At 38.8% G+C, this 18,939-nt stretch overlaps 1 protein-coding gene across 11 annotated transcripts in view; it reads right to left on the bottom strand.

Moving 5' to 3' along the window:
* The window catches only part of CCDC88A (coiled-coil domain containing 88A), a 66,445-nt gene that overhangs the window by 32,093 nt on the left and 15,413 nt on the right, over positions 1 to 18,939 (bottom strand). For all 11 annotated transcript variants that reach the window (XM_053972835.1, XM_053972834.1, XM_053972836.1 and 8 more), the window contains exons 4-14: positions 15,588 to 15,657; positions 11,980 to 12,038; positions 11,305 to 11,388; positions 10,594 to 10,734; positions 9,295 to 9,464; positions 6,387 to 6,468; positions 5,652 to 5,810; positions 4,325 to 4,471; positions 3,708 to 3,852; positions 2,904 to 3,088; positions 1,404 to 1,541 (exon numbers count right to left, since the gene is read on the bottom strand). In XM_053972835.1, coding sequence (XP_053828810.1) covers positions 1,404 to 1,541; positions 2,904 to 3,088; positions 3,708 to 3,852; positions 4,325 to 4,471; positions 5,652 to 5,810; positions 6,387 to 6,468; positions 9,295 to 9,464; positions 10,594 to 10,734; positions 11,305 to 11,388; positions 11,980 to 12,038; positions 15,588 to 15,657 — 1,380 coding nt within the window. The remainder of the gene's footprint in view (positions 1 to 1,403; positions 1,542 to 2,903; positions 3,089 to 3,707; positions 3,853 to 4,324; positions 4,472 to 5,651; positions 5,811 to 6,386; positions 6,469 to 9,294; positions 9,465 to 10,593; positions 10,735 to 11,304; positions 11,389 to 11,979; positions 12,039 to 15,587; positions 15,658 to 18,939) is intronic.

The following is an 18,939-nucleotide window of genomic DNA, read 5'->3' as shown; positions in this document are numbered from 1 at the left end:
TGCTCCAAATAATTTGGAATTATTTGGGCATGTAACACCACACAGCAAAATCCAGCAGAACTGTTTGGATCAATATTTAAGTGTACACTAATAACCCAGTGTAAGGGATGTTTGAACAATAAACTGTTTGGGAGAAAAGCAGAAGTGCTGCTTGCAATGAAAAACAGACTGAGAAAATTACAGGCTGTTCTTCTAAAGTGAAATGTGAATGGAACTATTAATTACAGATCCACGGCTCTGATCCCAGCAATGACAAACTGCTCTGGAATATTCACAAGAAACTCCTTAACAGGTGCCTAAAAACACAGCTCTGGAGCACCTGGCATGGCATTGAATTACTGTCCATGAATTCTGCTTCTATAATCCCAATTCTACAAAAAATCCTGACAAATGCCTCCAGGATTTTGGATGAGATCAAATGAACCTCCTACAATCAACCCCAGTAAGTGTCAGCACAGGATTTTGGAAGAGATATGGAAGATGCTGTTGATTCATCAGCCCCTAAGTGTATTATTTTTAAGCAGAAATAGGCCCACTGAAATATCAGTCCTAAAACAAGATATGTATCTTTAAATGAAAGCAAGCCTTCCATGCCAAGCTTTTTTTTTTTCAACCTCCCTTTTTCTTCCTTCTGGAATTCCATTTACTGATTAATGGCCTTTAAAAATATTCAACAATTTTTGAAATATAATATTCTGCATTTCAAAATACTGTACTTTAAATTAAACTAAATGGCCATGTCATCAGGAGGTATAAATAGAATTTATAAAAGCTAACAGCAATTCTAATTCTGAAGGACTCAATTCCTAAATCTGAGAATTCCATAAACTTCCAGAACTCTTTTTTCCTGCTGCCTGCTCTGCAGACACCTCAGAAGGTGCCAGTGCCCATCACGCACAGGTACATCTTTTACAAAGATTCAGATGCCAGTTTTTGGCAGCCACAAATAAATCCAGGTGGTCACAGCAGGAACCCATCCCAGTGCAGGGCAGAATTATGGAGCTGGGCCCAAGGCTGCTGGAATTCCCATCAATACTCTAACATTACTCCACGCACTGCCAGCTGCCTGGGACCTGTTCTCTTCTGGGAGGTGTCTGGCCTCTCTCCAAAGTTCCCAAATTTCTTTCATGGCTGAGCTACACCCTCCAAGCAGCTCCAGCAGATGCCCACGGAAGCCACAGGAGCCTTAGAAACACCACAAAGCTATAAATCCACCAGGGAAGCCCCAGTCAGAAATGAGTCATGTCTCTCACTGCCTGCAGCTCCCAGCAAATCTGTTTTCCTGCAGGAACCTCCTTTTGGCAAATCCACTACATTTACAACCTCTTTATGTCTGTAAAATCCTACGAAAGGAGACCAGCAGAGCACAAAGCAGCATTAAAACTTTTGGTTCTGCTACTCACTTGTCGCTCGGAGTTCTCCCGAAGTGCTTCAAGTGTCTTTTCAAGCTGTGCTTTTTCTTTCATCAAATCTTTACTCTGATTTTGACTGTTCTGAAGACTTTGTTTCTCTTGGCTAACTTCATTCTCCAGCTCTTCAAGCTGGGAAGAGAAACAAAAGTTTTAAAATGTACTTAAAAATTACAGTCTTAGCTGGGTTGAAGGCACCCTTATAGAAATAAATAAAGAAGCTTAAGGGAAAGAATTAAACAGAATTTTCTAATCTTTAATTGAAACACTAATTTCTTCTGGGAATACATTTACTCCTGCCAGAATTTTCTCCCTGGCTCAGAACACTGTACCTATAAAGTACTTTAGTGTAAAAAAAAAGTGCTAGATTTTCTCAGGTTCTGGATATTTCCTCAAGCACCTTTTTTTTTCCTCTTAAAATTCCTTTTCAGTGAGATTTATACTGTTCCTCCAAGACCCTTTTAACTTAGGAAGGTTGAATGTTGTTTGATCTTACTTAACTATTTCAAGAGATAATTAAGATGATTCCTTGGGAATTAAATATATGGGTTTGTTTTGTCACGTGTTTCCAACTTGCAGAGAGCAAAACTATTTAAAATTTAAAATACCCAAGCGCGGTTTCTCTGTCTCATTTAAGCAGTTACAAGTTGACCTGAATTATGTTTGTGTGTTTTATTCCTTTCTTTTGTATCTCCCAGCTTTTTTTTTGGGCACAGCACAGCAGCTGCTCCAAAAAACACCAGCTTTTTAGGAATCAGAAAACTTATGGAAGCATGGAATGCAGTAGGGATTTCTTTAATTTTCTTTTGTAAATTATCTCTTACCCACTCTAAGAATAGTCTTTCACCTGAAATAGCTGCTGAAGTCAAAGCTATTTCAGGAACTTTAGACACTTTCACCCCACTGTAATTAACCCCAGCTTCTTTTTTTTTTTTATATTTTTATTCTCTATAAATATCACTGATTAAATTATTCTATTTGATACACATAATTTGAGGAGCAAAGTATTGTAGCTCAGCACAGTTAAACCTGACAAACTCCCCTCTTGAGCTGTTTATCAATACCTTGACCCACCTTCTCTCTTCCTCAGCTAAAATGAGGACACAGGACCAAGTTTTCAGCTTAGACTCATCACTCACTCTCCACCTCTGTACACACATTTTCTTCTGCTTCATAATTACCAAAATTAATGCTCTCCAGTATTCTAAACCATTTTTATTACTCATCATATCCCAAATATATTATTATTTTTCCCCTCACTGGTCTAAGACCTTTCTGAATAAACTGGTCACACACTCACATAAAAAAAAAGAGGAAAAACCTCTTGGAGGTGGTTTTATTTTTTACTATAAACTTTCAAACACTGTAACTCCAATTGGACCCTTGTAATGCCTTACCCAAAATAACAGCAATTCATAAAATTACCCTTTAGGAAGAAAATAGCAAAGAACATTAGGCATCTCTCACACAATCCCAGCACACCCTGACCTTTACCTTCTTGCTAAGTCTTTGGTTTTCTTTTTCCATTTTCAGAATCCTTGAACTGCTGCCTTCCACAGAGCCCACAGCACTCTGCAGCTCTTCCACCGTCTTCAGCAAACTTTGGTTTTCCATTTCCAGCTTAAGTAACCTGCTGGATGTCAGCTCATTCACCTCATGGCCCAGTGATTTCTGTGGCACTGCAGGAGAAAAAGACCATTATTCAAATAAAATGTGACTTATTAGCCAGAATTCTTTGGATTCTTCCTGTATTTTTAAACTTAGAGGACTTAACAGCCTCTGAAGGTCCTTCCAATGTCCTCTTGGTGACCAGAGCTGGTTAGGACTAGAAATATTAGAAATTAAAATATGTTCTACTCTCCTAATGTTCCTAATCACAGCACAGATTTGTTTCCCACAACTCAGGATGTACCTCCAAATTCCTCAAGTGCTTTGCACAGAATCCAGTTTGTATCCAAGCATGTTATACAGAAGAATCAATATTTTTACCACAGCCCTCCTCCTTTAAATTTGAGAACAGCAAAGCAAGGAGATTCATGATCTGTGCTGCAGAGTACAGAAGTGCGAATGGCAAAATGTAATTTCAAGGTATTTATGGGGTTTACACCACTATTTAACTGAACAAGAACTACAAGAACAGACTTCTCATGTAGGCTGTACCTCGATGGATACATGGGAATCAGCATTTCTCCAGAGATAACATAGTCTGTAGTTCAGAAATAAGGACATTTAATTTTCTAATGCTACCCATCCTGAGATTTCAATTTCAATCAGTTTGCAAGTATTAACTATGTTTACCTTCAGAAAGTTCAGTAGTTCTGTTTATCTGCTCCAGCTCCCAGCCAAGATGCAAAGACTCATCCATACTTTGTTTCTGAGCCATTTCTAGGGTCATATTTTCCTCCATGAGCTCCTCAATCTTCTTTCTGTCCATATCACGCTCCTTGAAAATTATTTCACAGGTTAAAAGAAAAGTCTCAATATGTGCAAAGTATTCTATTATTTATATTATATTGATAATGGTACTTTATTATGTTGTCACAGGGAAGAGCAAAGTGCTTTTTCTGATCTGCCTAGACACTGCGACGGGGAGGAACTGGGAAAAGTTGGGAGAACTTTGAAGGGGACAGTAAAAAGATTACAAAGAACTTCTTCTTCTCATAACCTACAGCAATTACTCCCTACTCTTCCAAAATTTACTTCTCTCTGAATATTAGGAAGTGAAGTGCATGGGGTAAACACAATATTTAAGTGACAACTGATTCACATTAAAAAAAAATCAAACTATTGCTCTTGAATCTCTGCATTTATCATCACATTCCTTGTCTTGCCTGCTATTTTGAAGGCTTTTATTAAAAATAGAAATTAAATTCAGTGTGTATCAGTTGCCTTTGCCACTCTCCCCTGTGACTCACCATCTCCATATCATGCAATTTAGCTTTTAGTTGTAAATTCTCTTTTTCTAACTCGTGCAGTTTATCTGAACGCGCTCGGGTCCCCTCTAATTGATCTTCCAACATTGTCTTGGTTTCTAGCAACACTTGATTGTCTTCCTTTAATTCCTGCAAAAATGGAACAACAACAACAAATCAATCCCAAACAAGAAGCAATCCCCTGCTCATGCAAACTTTGATACACATCACAACCAGTTTCAGAAACTCAAACTAAAACTGGGAGCTGTAACAGACTTTTTATAAATTAGGTTTATAGGCCACTGGGCCCAAAGTCAGGCCATGATGCTGAAAATGCAACCACAATCTTAAAATACAACCAGCCACTCTCAAAAGGCCTTAGCAGCTTTAATTTTGGTACACTGAGGATTTTTTTTAATAGCGTCTGATGAAAGTAATGTGCAAAATACGTAATTGGCAATTTTCCTCAAAACTTTTCAAACTTCAGCACACAGTCAGCTGCAAAGTCTGAAAAAAGATCCCATAAATATCCTTCATACTCCTCCCTACACAAATATTAAGTCAACTCACAATTATTATGAAGCAAACCCAACTAATTAACATCTATCTGTACTGAAGAATGCTTGAAATATCCGATAGCTTACAAGCTATGAAATACATAAACGATTTTTAGGGCTTTTTTAATTTTAACATTCTATGAAAATGAAACTTCCACTGTTGTCAAATCCTATACACTAATCTGTTTTCCTGCACTAATTTTTATACCGTATGGCACTTGCCCATCAAATTTGGCACTTACAGACAGAATGATGGCCTGATAAATTCCTGCATGTTGATTTGCCTCCTAAATTACTAATTCATGCCAGAACTCTAAGTTCCCCTTGCCTGGTGTTGGTACATCTTTTTTTAGGGTATTTTATAACATTGTCCTGTACTCATTTATGTGAACAGCCTTCCTTTCCTCAACACCTGACTTAGAAAATTGCTTTCCCTTATGAGACCTACGAGAGGAAAAAGGAATTAGTATATATTTATAGCATTTTTTGAATTAATTCCTCTGTGGGTTTCTCAATCCATCCTTCACAGAGGCTTCCACTGGCCTTGCTAGCTTTGTGCTCTGGTGAACGCTGCTGACTTCCATGCCATTACACACGGAAACAATTCCCAAAAAACTGGAATTTGTCACAAAAACCTGACTGCTATATCCCAGAGCAAGACGCTGCAACCCTTTCTCACATCCCAATGCTTTAATCTCCAAAGACACTTTGAAAAAGCCTCAGCCAAGAGAAGAATGGTGGTTCTGGGTGATTTTCCCCCTGGATTTATTCACCTCCACCCTGGCTTTGTAGAACTCAATGTCATGGAGCCTCTCTTTGTAGCGGCTGACTTCGCTCTCCAGCTTGTCCACACGGATTGCCTTCTCCCGGAGCGCGTCCAGCTCATCCCTGTACACCCTGGCAGAGCGGGCATCCGACAGCAGGTTCATGTTCTGGGACACAGACACAGGAATACAGGCAGGACTGGACAGAGCATGGTGAAGGGTAACACAGCTCCTTCATTGTTTGAATTAAGGGAATGCAGAGGGGTATTGTTAATTCTGAGAAATACAAAGGAAAAAATCGAATATATAGTAGAGGATTGTAGACTATTATATTTCCAAGGAAACTGCACTGGCCCTTTTCAAGGACTCACTGTAATTATCTATATTGTATATTTATGTATATATTTAAGGTTTTTCCCCTCATTATCACCACACAAAGTATAAAGAAAAATCTGACAAAATTGGAACGCTTTCATTTTAAGAAGATCCTTTCAGAGGATGCACTGGTGGCAAATAGCTTGAATGAAGAAACAAAAAAATTAGAAAAGAAATACTAACTAACCTAAGTCAGGGCATTTTTTTCCCCATCATAATACACCAAATAAAGGAATAAATTACAAGGTCAGGTTCAGAATGCAAAATAAAAAAAATAAACATGAAAACATACTTAACATCAAAAAAGACTGGTGAATTGCTCTGGCAGTGGCAACTTTTCTTAAAATAATAAAATGATTAAACCCACACCTCTTGCTGAAGTCTCTTCAGTTCAGCTTCCATCTGTTCCAGTTCTTGTTTACAGTCAAGCAGCTGCTCAGTCTTTTCCTCACTTGAAGGACAAAACACAAACCAGTTAAACATGGCCACAAAATCTGCTGATGATCACCAGGTTTGAGAACAAAATGCTGAGATTTGTGAGGCTTCCACCTTTCAGGTGGAATTTCCACAATTTCAGGGACATCCGAGTGTAAAATTTAGGGTTGCCATTATGATTTTAGTTATTCTTTTGGTTTTAGTCTTTATCTAATATTTTAAGTGTTGTTAGACTTTTCATAGTGCTTTAAATTGTTGTTTCCTACTCACAAAGGGCAGAAAACGGGGTTTAATAAGGAATTTTTGCAATAAGGGATTTTGTGTAAAAAAACCCACAGACATTACACATGAATGTGTACCAGGAGATCCACATTAAAAACTCAACTCAGAATTACACATTCAAAAGGTCCAAATTCTTTCCAGGAGAACCAGACACTGACCCCTTGTCACAATCAAGTAAAGCCAATTTTAAAAGCACTTTTATATTTCTGTAATTTTTCCTTTTCTTGCAGAAAAGAATTAAGGGGTTTAGGTGCCTTGACTCAACTGAAGAAGATACTGCTTAATAAGCTCAAGAATTCCATGAAACACACAATGAATTTTAACTTTATGGAAACAACACAGTGTCAGTTTCAGTCTACTCAGAAGTCTGTGATAAAAACAATTTGACATAGAATGCTACAATTCCTATATGACTCATTCTTAACTTCCAATTCATTTCCCAATCCTTAAAAGATTAGTTTCTTAAACCATGAGTAAGTGCAAAGGAAATATTTCATTCTCTCACAGACAAAGAACACCTGGTGTTCAAAATTCAACTGCACCTCAGAACAAACATTTGCTGTGGAAAAACCTGCCAATATTGAATATTCTTAAAAGATGTATTGTACATTTAAATGTGTTACTATATTATTCCACATTCTGGAATACAAGTGAGAAACAAAAGTAGAAAAGGGGGAAATAAGAAAATTTAATGGACTGAAATGTATAATGTTATCTCAAAGCAATCATACTAACAAAAATTAGGTACGTTTTAAACAAAACTAGAGCAATTGTTTTTAAAAACGAGCCAATTTCACCATGAACGATCTTTTTGGGAAAGGATTGTTTGGAAAAAGGCACTGAGCCCACAAGCACAGAAGGCTCAGCTCTGCACAGCTCAATGCAACATCCCTGTCACAGCTTTTCCCCTCCAGAGGTGCTCAGAAACCAGGCACAAACACAAATTTATTCCTGATTTCTGTAACTTTTCCATCAGTATCCATATTCCTGTTATTGTTCTACATGGGAACGCACAGAACACTCAGAAAATGAGTGTGCAAATTCCATCTTTGGAGTTTCTGTATTCCCTGGTTTGCATCCAATTGAAAAATAATCTTTACAGACCTTTTATAGGAAATTACATCAGCTACACTGCATATTAAACCAGATATGAAGGTTCACTGCCAAAACCAGATTATAAATAAATTTTATGCTGAGTATTTCCAATTCTGGAATTAATGTAATTTAAAATTTATCAAATAGATGCAGCATTTAACACTAAATGCTGCAGACAGAAGTTAATTCATCCAAGTCTGGTATTTTAAGATACTGCTACATGTAAAGGGAAATTATTTACCAACTGAATTCAAATAAGAGTGCAAAATGTGGACTGTTCTGAGCCATCAGTGTTGCCCTAATTGCATGCTTCAGCTACAGACTGGAGAGGATTGGACTAAATTATACAGAACATACCAGTGTTCACTGTTTAGGCTATCTATTAGCTGTCAATCAAACTAATAACAGCAATTTTTTCACTAATTTTCTTGGTGCAGCTGTTTATAGAATATCCTGGGCGGGCTCATTGCAGGAGACACATAATAATACAGACATCAGGAAAAAAGAGCCCCATCTTTTGTCCTCTGTTCCTCATGAAGACCATGCTGTAGCGGGGGAAGGGGATCCTCAGAGTAAATCAACAAGATCCTTAATCCAGCCAGCCAGCTAGAAATAATCTGATCAACAAACTCTGGGCATTGTGACTTATGCTACTTTCAGCATGTGATTTAGTTTACCTGTCTCCTCTACCCATTGCTGAATTAAAAAAAAAAAAATCTTTATTTATGCTGTTTCTACACATATTGAATCTCTTCAGATTGAACATTTAAATTCAGAACACACACGCACTTCACTCTGCTAAAACAACTGACACATTGCTACAGGGAGAAGCAGATTCTCCACAGGTCTGTTATTGATCTTCTATTTAAATAACTCCTCACTCCTTGAATATGAAGACAAAGTGCCCAAAGAAACCTACAGAATCAGGAGCAGTATTCAGAAGCAAGTAAGTGTCGTGCAGATAAGAAATGTTTTACACAGGAACAAAGAGGTGGGGGACACGAAAGCATTCTAATGCTTTTAAAAAATTGAAATTTTTTTGTCCTATCTGCAATGATTTTAAACCATGAATTAACCATAGGTGAGTATTTCTTGTTGGAAACAGGTCACGAAATCATGCTGCTGAGAAGGAATCCCACCTGCCTCATCTCCTTTTAATGATCGCCTGGTTTGAGAACAAAATGCTGAGATTTGTGAGACTTCCACCTTTAATCCATGATTTCAGGGACATCAGAGAATAAAATTTAGGACAAAACATCATTATGAATACAAACAGAGACAAACACAGATGAAACGTGGAATTTGTCCTATGCTCCCACAAATCTTCTTGCGTTATAAAAATACCTCTCCTGGGGAGCAGTAACTAAAAAAAAAGCATTTGAAAGGATGAAGAATTGGTCTGAAAGGGACTAGAAGTGTGCTAAGGCAGCATTTGGAAAGGATTTGAGTGTCAATTGGTACTCACAGCTCCTGCCTAAGCCTCCTGATCTTGGCCTTGGCGTCGGCGAGCTCCACGCTCAGGTGCTGCCGGCTTTCGGTGCGCTTCATGCCAGGGGAGCCGCACGGGGACTGCGCGGCCGAGGCGTGAGGCAGGAAACGGAGACAGTCCCGCTCCTCCGACAGCTCGATGATGGTCTGAGGAGGCAGAGCACAGGCAAAAGTCCAGAGTGGCCCTCACAGAGCCATCTCTGCGTGTGTCATTCATATCAAACACTGCAATGGCACAAGAACGATGGAAAGATTTTGGCTATTGAGGAAGTCAAAAGAGCTCTACCTGCACCTCTGCACCTAAAGCAAAGAGCCACAGCTTTTCAACAGCACCTTCTGGTATTTTAAGTTTTATTTCTTCACTTTAGACTTTTAAGCCCACAAAATGGCCAGTGATCAGAATGGACTGGGTAATGAAAAGTGTGAATTCCTTCAAAACCACCACCTCTTGAAAATAAAGATAAACGTGTATCTCTAAACAAAGTTGTGTTCTTCAGTGAGCAGCAGCATCCTTGACAACTGAATAAAGCATCAGATCTACAGTAATATTCCTATTTCTCCCTATAAATAAAGGTGTCAGCCAAATATGAACATCTCTCATAGTTTAAAGTATTTTTCCTTTGCTTTGCACAAAGGCATCACCCCCATCCTCTACCCTCTGTTTTATTGCTGTCAAGACTGTGATCTGGAAAAACTGTCCAAGGAGTATCTGGAATAATTGCAACATTGACACGTTCACTCTACTGAGGGGCACATTTGGGACCACCGAGATGATTCACAACTCAAACTTTTTACTAAATATACTTCTGTTCCTTGATTCTAACATGTACAAGTGTGCTTCAAGATAAGCCTGCAAAACCTCCTCTCCTGGTATGGATTCTTCTTTATCCCCCTCAAGCCTGGACAACAGGACACAGGAATAGAACAGGCAGCTTTCAGTGACTGGCTTGCAAATTGATGGGTTATTGATTCCTGGTTAAATGCAGCTGATACAGCTTTGGATTCTCTGTTTTCAGCTACTGATGAATGTTGCACTTGTTTCCCATTCTGGCTGCATGGAAAAGATCAGCTCTTATCTTTCCTATTTTATTCCTACTTTATCTTTCCTACTTCATTTAACAGATATGCACAGAGGAACTCCCTGAAACAATGTTCTGGCAGTCGGGAATCCTGGCTTTAACATGTCAACAGAAAATTAAACTGTTAGCTATAAAAATCCTGAGCTGCATTATCTCAAGAAAATATTTCTTGTATTTCTCTTAAGCCACATCCATACCTCTGAGTGCTCATCTCTTTCATCTATAAGTCTTTTTAAATGCAATGCCATATTTTTCAGGAGAGGCTCAACATACTCTTGTGTCAGCACAATGACATCCATCCACTGCAGGTCAAACACATTTTCCTGATTATGAGTTACCTACATGGGGTGAAATGAAAGAGCAAAAACATCCTCTTGAAATTCTAGGAGTAGAAAGGAAGCATAAAGAAAATAAAACTGCAACTCTACAGGTTAAATTCTCTGGACAAGGTATGAAAAAGCATTTAAAATATGTTTAATTGTATGTAAAAGAAGAGTTTTTTGTCTACCTGGAAGCAGCACCTTGTACTTCTGGCAAGGTGACAATAACATCATTAATAACATTATAAATTATCTACCACATACATTTGATTGGAATTATATTTTTTAAAGATATTTGCAATAAAGATTCCACTAAACTAAATTTGCTGTATATAACTAAGAAATCCTTGAAGCAACAAACTTGCTTACTGGTACTTCTCTAAAAATAAAACCCAAAAATGCTCAATCATTAAATCTTTTTGTGAATCAAGTGAAAAAATAAAGCCTTTTTTCTTACTACAACCACTCAATATGCAAATCACATATGTGATTTACTTGTCATTGAACATGTGCAACTCCCCTTCCTGCAATACAATATTCCATCTCAAAAAATGCCCAAAATTAAAAGCAACCCCCCCCCCAAAATACCTCCTGAATATGGGCTGCAACAGCTGCTCTGGTATCAAAATCCAGACTTTGGATTCTTTCAATAAATTCTTCTTTTTTCTGACACTAAAAATAGAGACATCTATTTTATACACATTGATATGTATAATCACAAGTATTTTCATTCCTCTTTTGTATTTCTTAAGAGTTAAAACTTATAAAGCTGACACTGCAATGGCCACATGACTAAATTATTACCTAATAATTCTGGTGACCAGTAAATCCGTGGTTTATGCCATGTTACAGTAATTGCAACTTCAACACTAATTAAACGATACAAGGAAAATCAAATTGAAATGGGACAAGGAAGAGGTTTCTTAAAATTGCTACTAATTCAAATTCTTTGATTTATTAAATACATGAAACAGTGCAGTGAGCTAATTTTCAGCAATTTACCATTTCCTTCTTTTCTTTACACTATCAGGTAAATTAACACTACTGAAATTACTAACCCATTATGGTTGTATTGGACATATTTGTGCAGTAACAGGTGTAGGTTGTAGCTATTTAATTAAAAATCGTAATACTCCAATTTTTCAAGGAATGCAATTGTACCACCAAAGGAAGAAAAGTTTCATACCACCCCAAGTATTAAAATAGTAAGAAAAAGAGATCAAAACTCAAAAGTTTCATAGAGACAAACAAAATTAAACTCACCTGAACTGCACAACCGAGCAAAAGCAGGAGGAGCTTTTTTACTTCTTCAGTACCTAGCTCTGAGAAGAAAACAAGAAAAAATGGTAACTGTAAAATTGTAATTAGAGCTTCTTCCCCTACACCTCAGAAAAACAAGAGGTTTTCTTGTTATTTCCATATCATTTATGTTAACCTAGTTTAGAAAACAACCAGAGGAACTTTCAGCTCAGTCCTTTTTGCCATTTAACTGCCGACTTCCAGAGTTACCAAACACCTTAACTTAACAGCCGTAACAATTTCAAATGGAAAAAAAATTCAGCCCTTCAAAACTTCATAGTGACATTTTTAGAAGTGCTTTGGAGACCTACAATCAAGTTTTCAGTGGTAATCTCAGGTATCTCAGGATAGTTACAGAAGTGCTTAAATTATCTGTTGCTCTCAAGTTGGAAGAGTTTAGGTGACAAGTTCATTTAAATTCCTTACAAAGCTGTATTAGATATTCATCTGCACATCCAAAAAATCAAAATGTATTTCCAAATCTGGACTTAAGTATCTTAATCTCCTAAAGAAGCTTAAGTTAAAGAACACTGTTTACAGATTAATAAAAATGTTTCTTACTTTTTATGTTCATAATGTCCTCATCTTGCTACTAAATACAGAAATGTATTCTGTATCTAGAACATAAATGCCATGAAGCAAATGCTTCAAGGATAACAAAAAAATTTAGGCATTGACTCAAGCTGCTGCTTTTGGAGGGAACTACATAATGTGTATAATCCCAATAAACATGGAATATTGCCATTTTTCAAGATGTTTCTCAGGTAGGTGAATACATTACAAAAAACATAGATTCAAATGGGAGATTTTTAGTCATTTATTCAGACTTCTTGTATCCCAAAGGCTCAAGCTGTCAAGTCTTTAATGGAGAAACAGAAAAACCATCAAGGAATGTGTTCCACCAGAAGCTACTTCAGCTCAAGAAAGGGAATCCCACCTTTCTGTCTTATCAATAAAGGTTAACAGGAATACTGCAACAGGAGGAAACCATGCCAACAGCTCATAGCCTACATTCACTTACCCCAATAAATTAATCACACTTTCTTAATTTTTAAGCAATCCCCGAGCTCCTCTTCACTCTTCATCTCCTGACTGCCTTTCAAATGCCTGCCTGAATATTGATTCCTTGTGCAAAATACTGAACCATGTCAGCTTCCCTCATCTTCTGTTTTTCTTCCTTTTCCTCCATCAGAAGAAACACAGAAATAGATTATTCTGTTTTACACCCTTCAACCTGCTGCTGAACTTTGTCCCTACCCTGTGCCATGGTTTGATCTTCCCTGTGTTCACCCTTATCCCTGACTTTCACACCCTCTGCAGGCTTCTGTCCTCCCCTGCCTTGCTCCCTTAGGAATATGAACTTGCTTTCATGTTTCTCCTTCCCGTCTGCCTCATCATTATCCCTCTGTAATTTAATTTAACATTTACAGTCACAGGCTGTAGCTCTCCTCCAGTTTTCTCCTCAAACTGCCTTCCTGCCAATCAGCTCAGGAAATATTTCCTGATAAAATCCCTGCTGACCCGTTTTACCAAACCTCAACTCCAGCCTTCTCCCTGCATTTTCCTCCATGAGCCAACTGCCTCTGGTATCTGCTCCTGCCATCTGCAATTTGGCATCCTCTGGAATTTCTCTACTAATCATTCCCTAAGTGCAGAGGAGAAAAACTGGGAAATATCCCTGTGAAAAATCACATCTCCAGCCTAAGTTTTAGTGGACCAAATCCATGTCTTTATCAGGGAATTGACTTTTACTCCGGGGCTTGCCTTGATGCAACCAGATTTACACGGCAAGTGTCTCCAAAGATCACTGAGGCTTCATTTCCCTGCACCTGCCCAAAAAAAGCTTAAAAATCCACGTAGGGATGAGATCCTTTTCCAAGTTGACACAGCAAGAGCAGCCCCAACTTTCAAAGGGGAAAGGTTCTGGACAGAACCCAAAAGAACAGGTGTATATTTCTAGTGCAGACCAAACTCTGTGATTGAACTCCAGCAGAGAGCTGAAACACCTTCAAGAATGTTGTCCAAGCATAACTATTTTTTTTTACTGTGAGGGCTACACTACAGAAAAGTCCAAATTTCCTCACAAATTCAACAAAATCCCCACAGAAGAGCAAAGCACACACCAGCAGAGTTGCCAAACCACAGATCCCAAAACAAAGACACCTCCTTAGAAATGACCAAACCACAAAATTGAATGTATACAACTGAATGCAGTATTATCTCTGTGGGGTTTGATAGTGCATTTTCAATGAAATGTCATCTTATACTGCACAATATTGTTACGACATTTTCTCTCAGTATGTTGAACAGAATAAAAAATGTCACTACAAAACAATACTATGAGCTGGGATTTTTAAAATCTGTTTTTCCAGTAAATCTCGTTTCTAAGCAAATCCATGGAGTCTTTCAAAAACCTTAAGAAAGTCTGGAATCAGAATTGTAAAAGTATGATGCATTCTGTTCTTTTGAAAAGGAAGAGACCACATTCACACTTCTTGGTGCATATGACAGCAGCTGCACATATAAAAACTGAAAAAGCTGTGACCTCTAAAGCAAAAGCAGCAATACTCAAAAGCAGAAAGTAAAACCCAAAAGAATTAAAGCAATATACCTACTGAGATGGGATAGTGCAGATGGGATATGGAAAATACCAATGTTATGAGCCCTGGGATTGGGAAGTGAGGAAACACATATGGTTCTTCTGGCTTATGAGGAACCCCCTGTCCCACAGACATAGAAGTGTGGCAGAGAAGGCATCCCAAAGAAATAAAAACAGCCAGGGGAAGCTACACAGCCTGTTAGAGCAGTTCCTGACCTCTCTGCTGAGGTGTCAGAATGTCAGGAGGAGAACACCTGGGGCACATTAGACCTAGGTAAATAAATTCTGCCCAATCCATAGTGGCTCCATGCAGGCCAGGTGTGTCTGCTCTGTGCTTCTGGAATTGAGAGCATGGTGCAGAGATTCCCAAGTGGCTGTGGATAGTCATCTGGCTCCGCAAAGGCTAATTTTCTTGGTCTGAAAATTGCAACTCTCAGAGCTGGAAGCAGAGAAGGTGGGAGTACGGAGAAGACAGTGTCAGTTCAGGGGAGAAAACAAGAAGGTAATTGCAATATTTTTCAGGTACGGATGCAAGAGAAGCAGGAGAGGTCGGGGGAAGGAGAAACAAGGATCAGGAGCTGGATCAAGTGAGATGCACAGAACTGCCAATTCCCTCAGCAGTGACATAGGTAAAGAAAGTAGAAGGTGCAGAAGCTGGGAGTACATGAAACTTTAACTTTGTGCCATCAGTGGTTCACTGGTTGCTGGAAAATGCTCTCGGGTTCAGTATAAATCCTAGTGAAAGCCAGGGCTGAGGCTGTGACAGAACACATTTTTTAGAGAGTGGACCCTTTGTGTGGGCAAAGAAAATAATTATTAAATCATTACTCATCATTATTAAACCACTTATTTGATAAAGTATTTAAACAATCTTCTGTTGAAAGGCTCAACCCTACAGGAATTTTATTTCCAGTGAAAGAATATAAATTATCACACCAGTATACATTTTTATCTTAGTCAAGAATAAACTTACCTGAAAAAGGATTTTTGCCAATTATTAGCACATTTGGCAAAGACATCATGATCAACTGCTGCAAAGTCTCCTATAAAAGTTAATAAAAACATTATTTACATCATATGTACTGAATGAAAGCAAACATGAAATGCCAACAGCCATTAAAGAGAAATCAGTATTAATTAAACGGTTTTAATATTTTTCAGGACTTCATGCATACAATTTATACATTACTTATTATTTAATACAATAATTATTATCATACAATAATTATTATTATTTGAATCCTAATTAAAAAAACAACTAACAAATATGAGTTACTTCTGCAGAAGCTTTGTTTTACTGTTTTGCACAATCAGCTCACACAGCAAAATCCTCTCGTGGCAATGAGCTGGCTTAGGGATCTTAAACCAACGAGATCCCAAGTCTCAAAATGCAGCAAAACCCTTTAAATTTATTATGTTCATGCTTCCCTGACTAACCTATTGATACATATTTGTTTTATTGGCTCTAAGGTGCATTTCTACGGCAAAAAATCAGTTTCCCTTATTTCATGGTTTCTTTGGCCTCACCAAAACGTGGATGTGAAAATCCCAGGGGTTTTTGCTGCAGTGACACGGGGTCACCTGTGAATATAAGGGTACAAACCCCTGTCTGCACAATCACATGGAATTTTAGCTGAGAGGTGCCACACACCAGGCAGCAGCTCTGCCTATCTGTTCCATGGATTCCATCAATGGAGCTCCTGTAATGGCCGTAATCGGGTCAAATCCCCAGTCTAGACAGAGCCTAATTCTCCTGAAGCAGAATAGTCTTTCTCCTGTTCCCAGATATTTATTCCCAGCAGATGCCATCCTATAGTTAGGCTTTTTGTTTTTTCACAGTGACAGATCCATTACTATATAAAATGCTCCTACTCAAAAGCAACGTATTCCAGAAGAGCCCAAGGCACACATCAGGTGTCACATTGTAAGCAACAACCTAACACAAGTCCACTTGCTTTAGGTCAAATTGAAAAAAAACCCCAATATTTCTTGAAAAACACCAGTAGAAATTACTAGCTACAGCTATGCTTGAAAGTTCCCACCAGTTAATATACAACATCAAAATTGTATCTGAATTGATTAATAGTAGACTGCAAAATATACATTCCCTCTGGACACGCCTAAGACAAGTTACAAGGAGGGAGAGAACAGCTTTGGCCTCCTCCAATATCACAAAATTCAACCAGCTGTGACACCTGTACTTCTCAGACTGATAAAGACCATTTTCAAATAAAAATAAGACATGAAGTACACCACAGGATGTTTTAAATCAATATAAAACAGATAAAATATAATTAATTTAATGAGTGTCGACAGCTACTATGAAAGAAAATAATGTAATTTTAGAGTGGCTTTTTGTTGTTTGCTTTTGTTGTTTTTTTGGGGGCGGTTTTTGGTAGTATCTCAAATAATTCCATGATGCTATCATAAAGGTGATCATATACCAAAGCAGAGTATGAGCAGCAGTAACCAAAACATGTGTCCTGAATGGACACGATCACCTGTTTCCTTAAAACACCTCTGCCTTGCCCCAGAGATGTCTGACACCTTTTCTGTCACTTGGTGTTAACCTCAGCACTGGCTTTGCTTGCACAAACTTTTACAGTTCACTAGCATTTATTTTACTGAAGATTTTCACCTCTTCAGTCAAATCTGCTGAGAGTCATGGACACTCACTGGATTAAACCTCTCAAGCCCACCAAAAATTTAGAATCACTTGTCTTGAACTAACTGCTGAGAACAGTTCCACGCTCTTACACTGCCAAGAAATGTACACACTCCAAATACTGGCTCAGGACCAGAACTGTAATTCCAGAGAATAACAAAGATGATACAAGAACAAAGAAAAAATTGACTAAACTAACATAATGTCTTGATTTTGAATGTTATATTCTACCAGTGCAGGTTTTTTGAAAAGTACATCCACAGCACTGATGTGATTTTTCACTAAATTGAGATGTTTTCCACAGATGTTACAAAACCACATGGAACAAACCAGCACGGACAAGCTCACAATGAGAAGTGGTAAGAGTTAGGTTAACACAGTGCTAAAAACCCCAAATTCCCACATTCATCAGTGTCTGATTCAAACCCTCAGTAAAATCCTCTCTCAGTACAGTGAATGGTCTCCTGTCCCCTCCCCTGGGATCCCAGGCATCCCCAGTGAAGGCCCCCAGGCCCGGCTGCACATTCAGCTTTCAGGAGCACTCTAGTGTGAGGCTCCTGCCTCACCCCAGGCTAATGGAGGCCTCTCAGTTTGATTCCAAGGCATCCATCAAGCCCCAGCTTTCCTGCCTTGGGGAATTTCACAGGTGACAGGAACTCAACTGACCCCTCTGTGAAACAGCCCATCCTTTAACACTTCAACTACAACAAAGCACAAACCTCCCTGCAGGCACGGTAGGGAGTGAATACCTACACATGCAAAAAGCAATTTTAGATTCCAAGGAGCTCTTCAGCTTGGAGAGTAAATGCCTTTACTCCTGCTAGAAACACCAGCCCTTCAATGTTTGCATGGTGACCAGAACCCTGAAAGACTGGGGAGGGGGGAAAAGTGTATAAAACAGTTAAAAGGGCAGTTCAATATAGCGTGGACCATTAAAGGCTTGGTGACTGGTTTTACTGTTTCTTAAAAAGAGTATTTTTTTATTTTAAGAAAGCTCTAATTAATTTGTTTCTATCACAAAGGTTTAGAGCAACATCCACAGTCCTGAATCACCCAAAGGCACGTAAATGCCAGAAATTCTGCCTGGTCCTGGAGCACTTGGACTGGTGATACCATGAGGCCAGTGCAGGATGGAGAATGCTTTGTGTTCCAAAAAAGATCAATCCTATCAGTGTTTGTGCCTTCTGTTGCACCACTTGTGGAACACTAATGCTTGGTGGAAAATGGCTTCCGTTAGGAAAAGGAAAAGCATATGGGCTTTAGCAGGCAGCACATAAATCCATGTGCAGGGGCTGCCAAGGAGAGAAGGGTGGGAAGCACTGGGAAGATGTTCCATGGTTGGTCAGGGCAGTGACAGCTGGGAATTCTCACTGCACTCGGAGTTTTGGGAAGCACACACTATGTGTGGACACAGGAGGAGCAGCAGACTTCAGCAGAGGTTGGCCGGGAGGTGTGAGCAGGAAGAGGCAGAGCAAAGGTTTTCTCCCAGATCTGGGCTCTCCTGGCAGGAAGGAGCAGGGGAGTGTCTAAGGGTACTAAAAGCCACACTAAAGGGACACGGGTGACAGCGGCAGTGCCCAGCTGTGGCATGTCCATGTGTAGAACACCCTATCCAGCTCAGCATCCAGCAGGCATAGGACCAGCTCCTACTACTGCATCT

The sequence above is a fragment of the Vidua macroura genome, chromosome 3 (genome assembly GCF_024509145.1).
Source record: "Vidua macroura isolate BioBank_ID:100142 chromosome 3, ASM2450914v1, whole genome shotgun sequence".
Taxonomy (NCBI): domain Eukaryota; kingdom Metazoa; phylum Chordata; class Aves; order Passeriformes; family Viduidae; genus Vidua; species Vidua macroura.
This window is presented reverse-complemented; position numbering and strand designations above follow the sequence as displayed.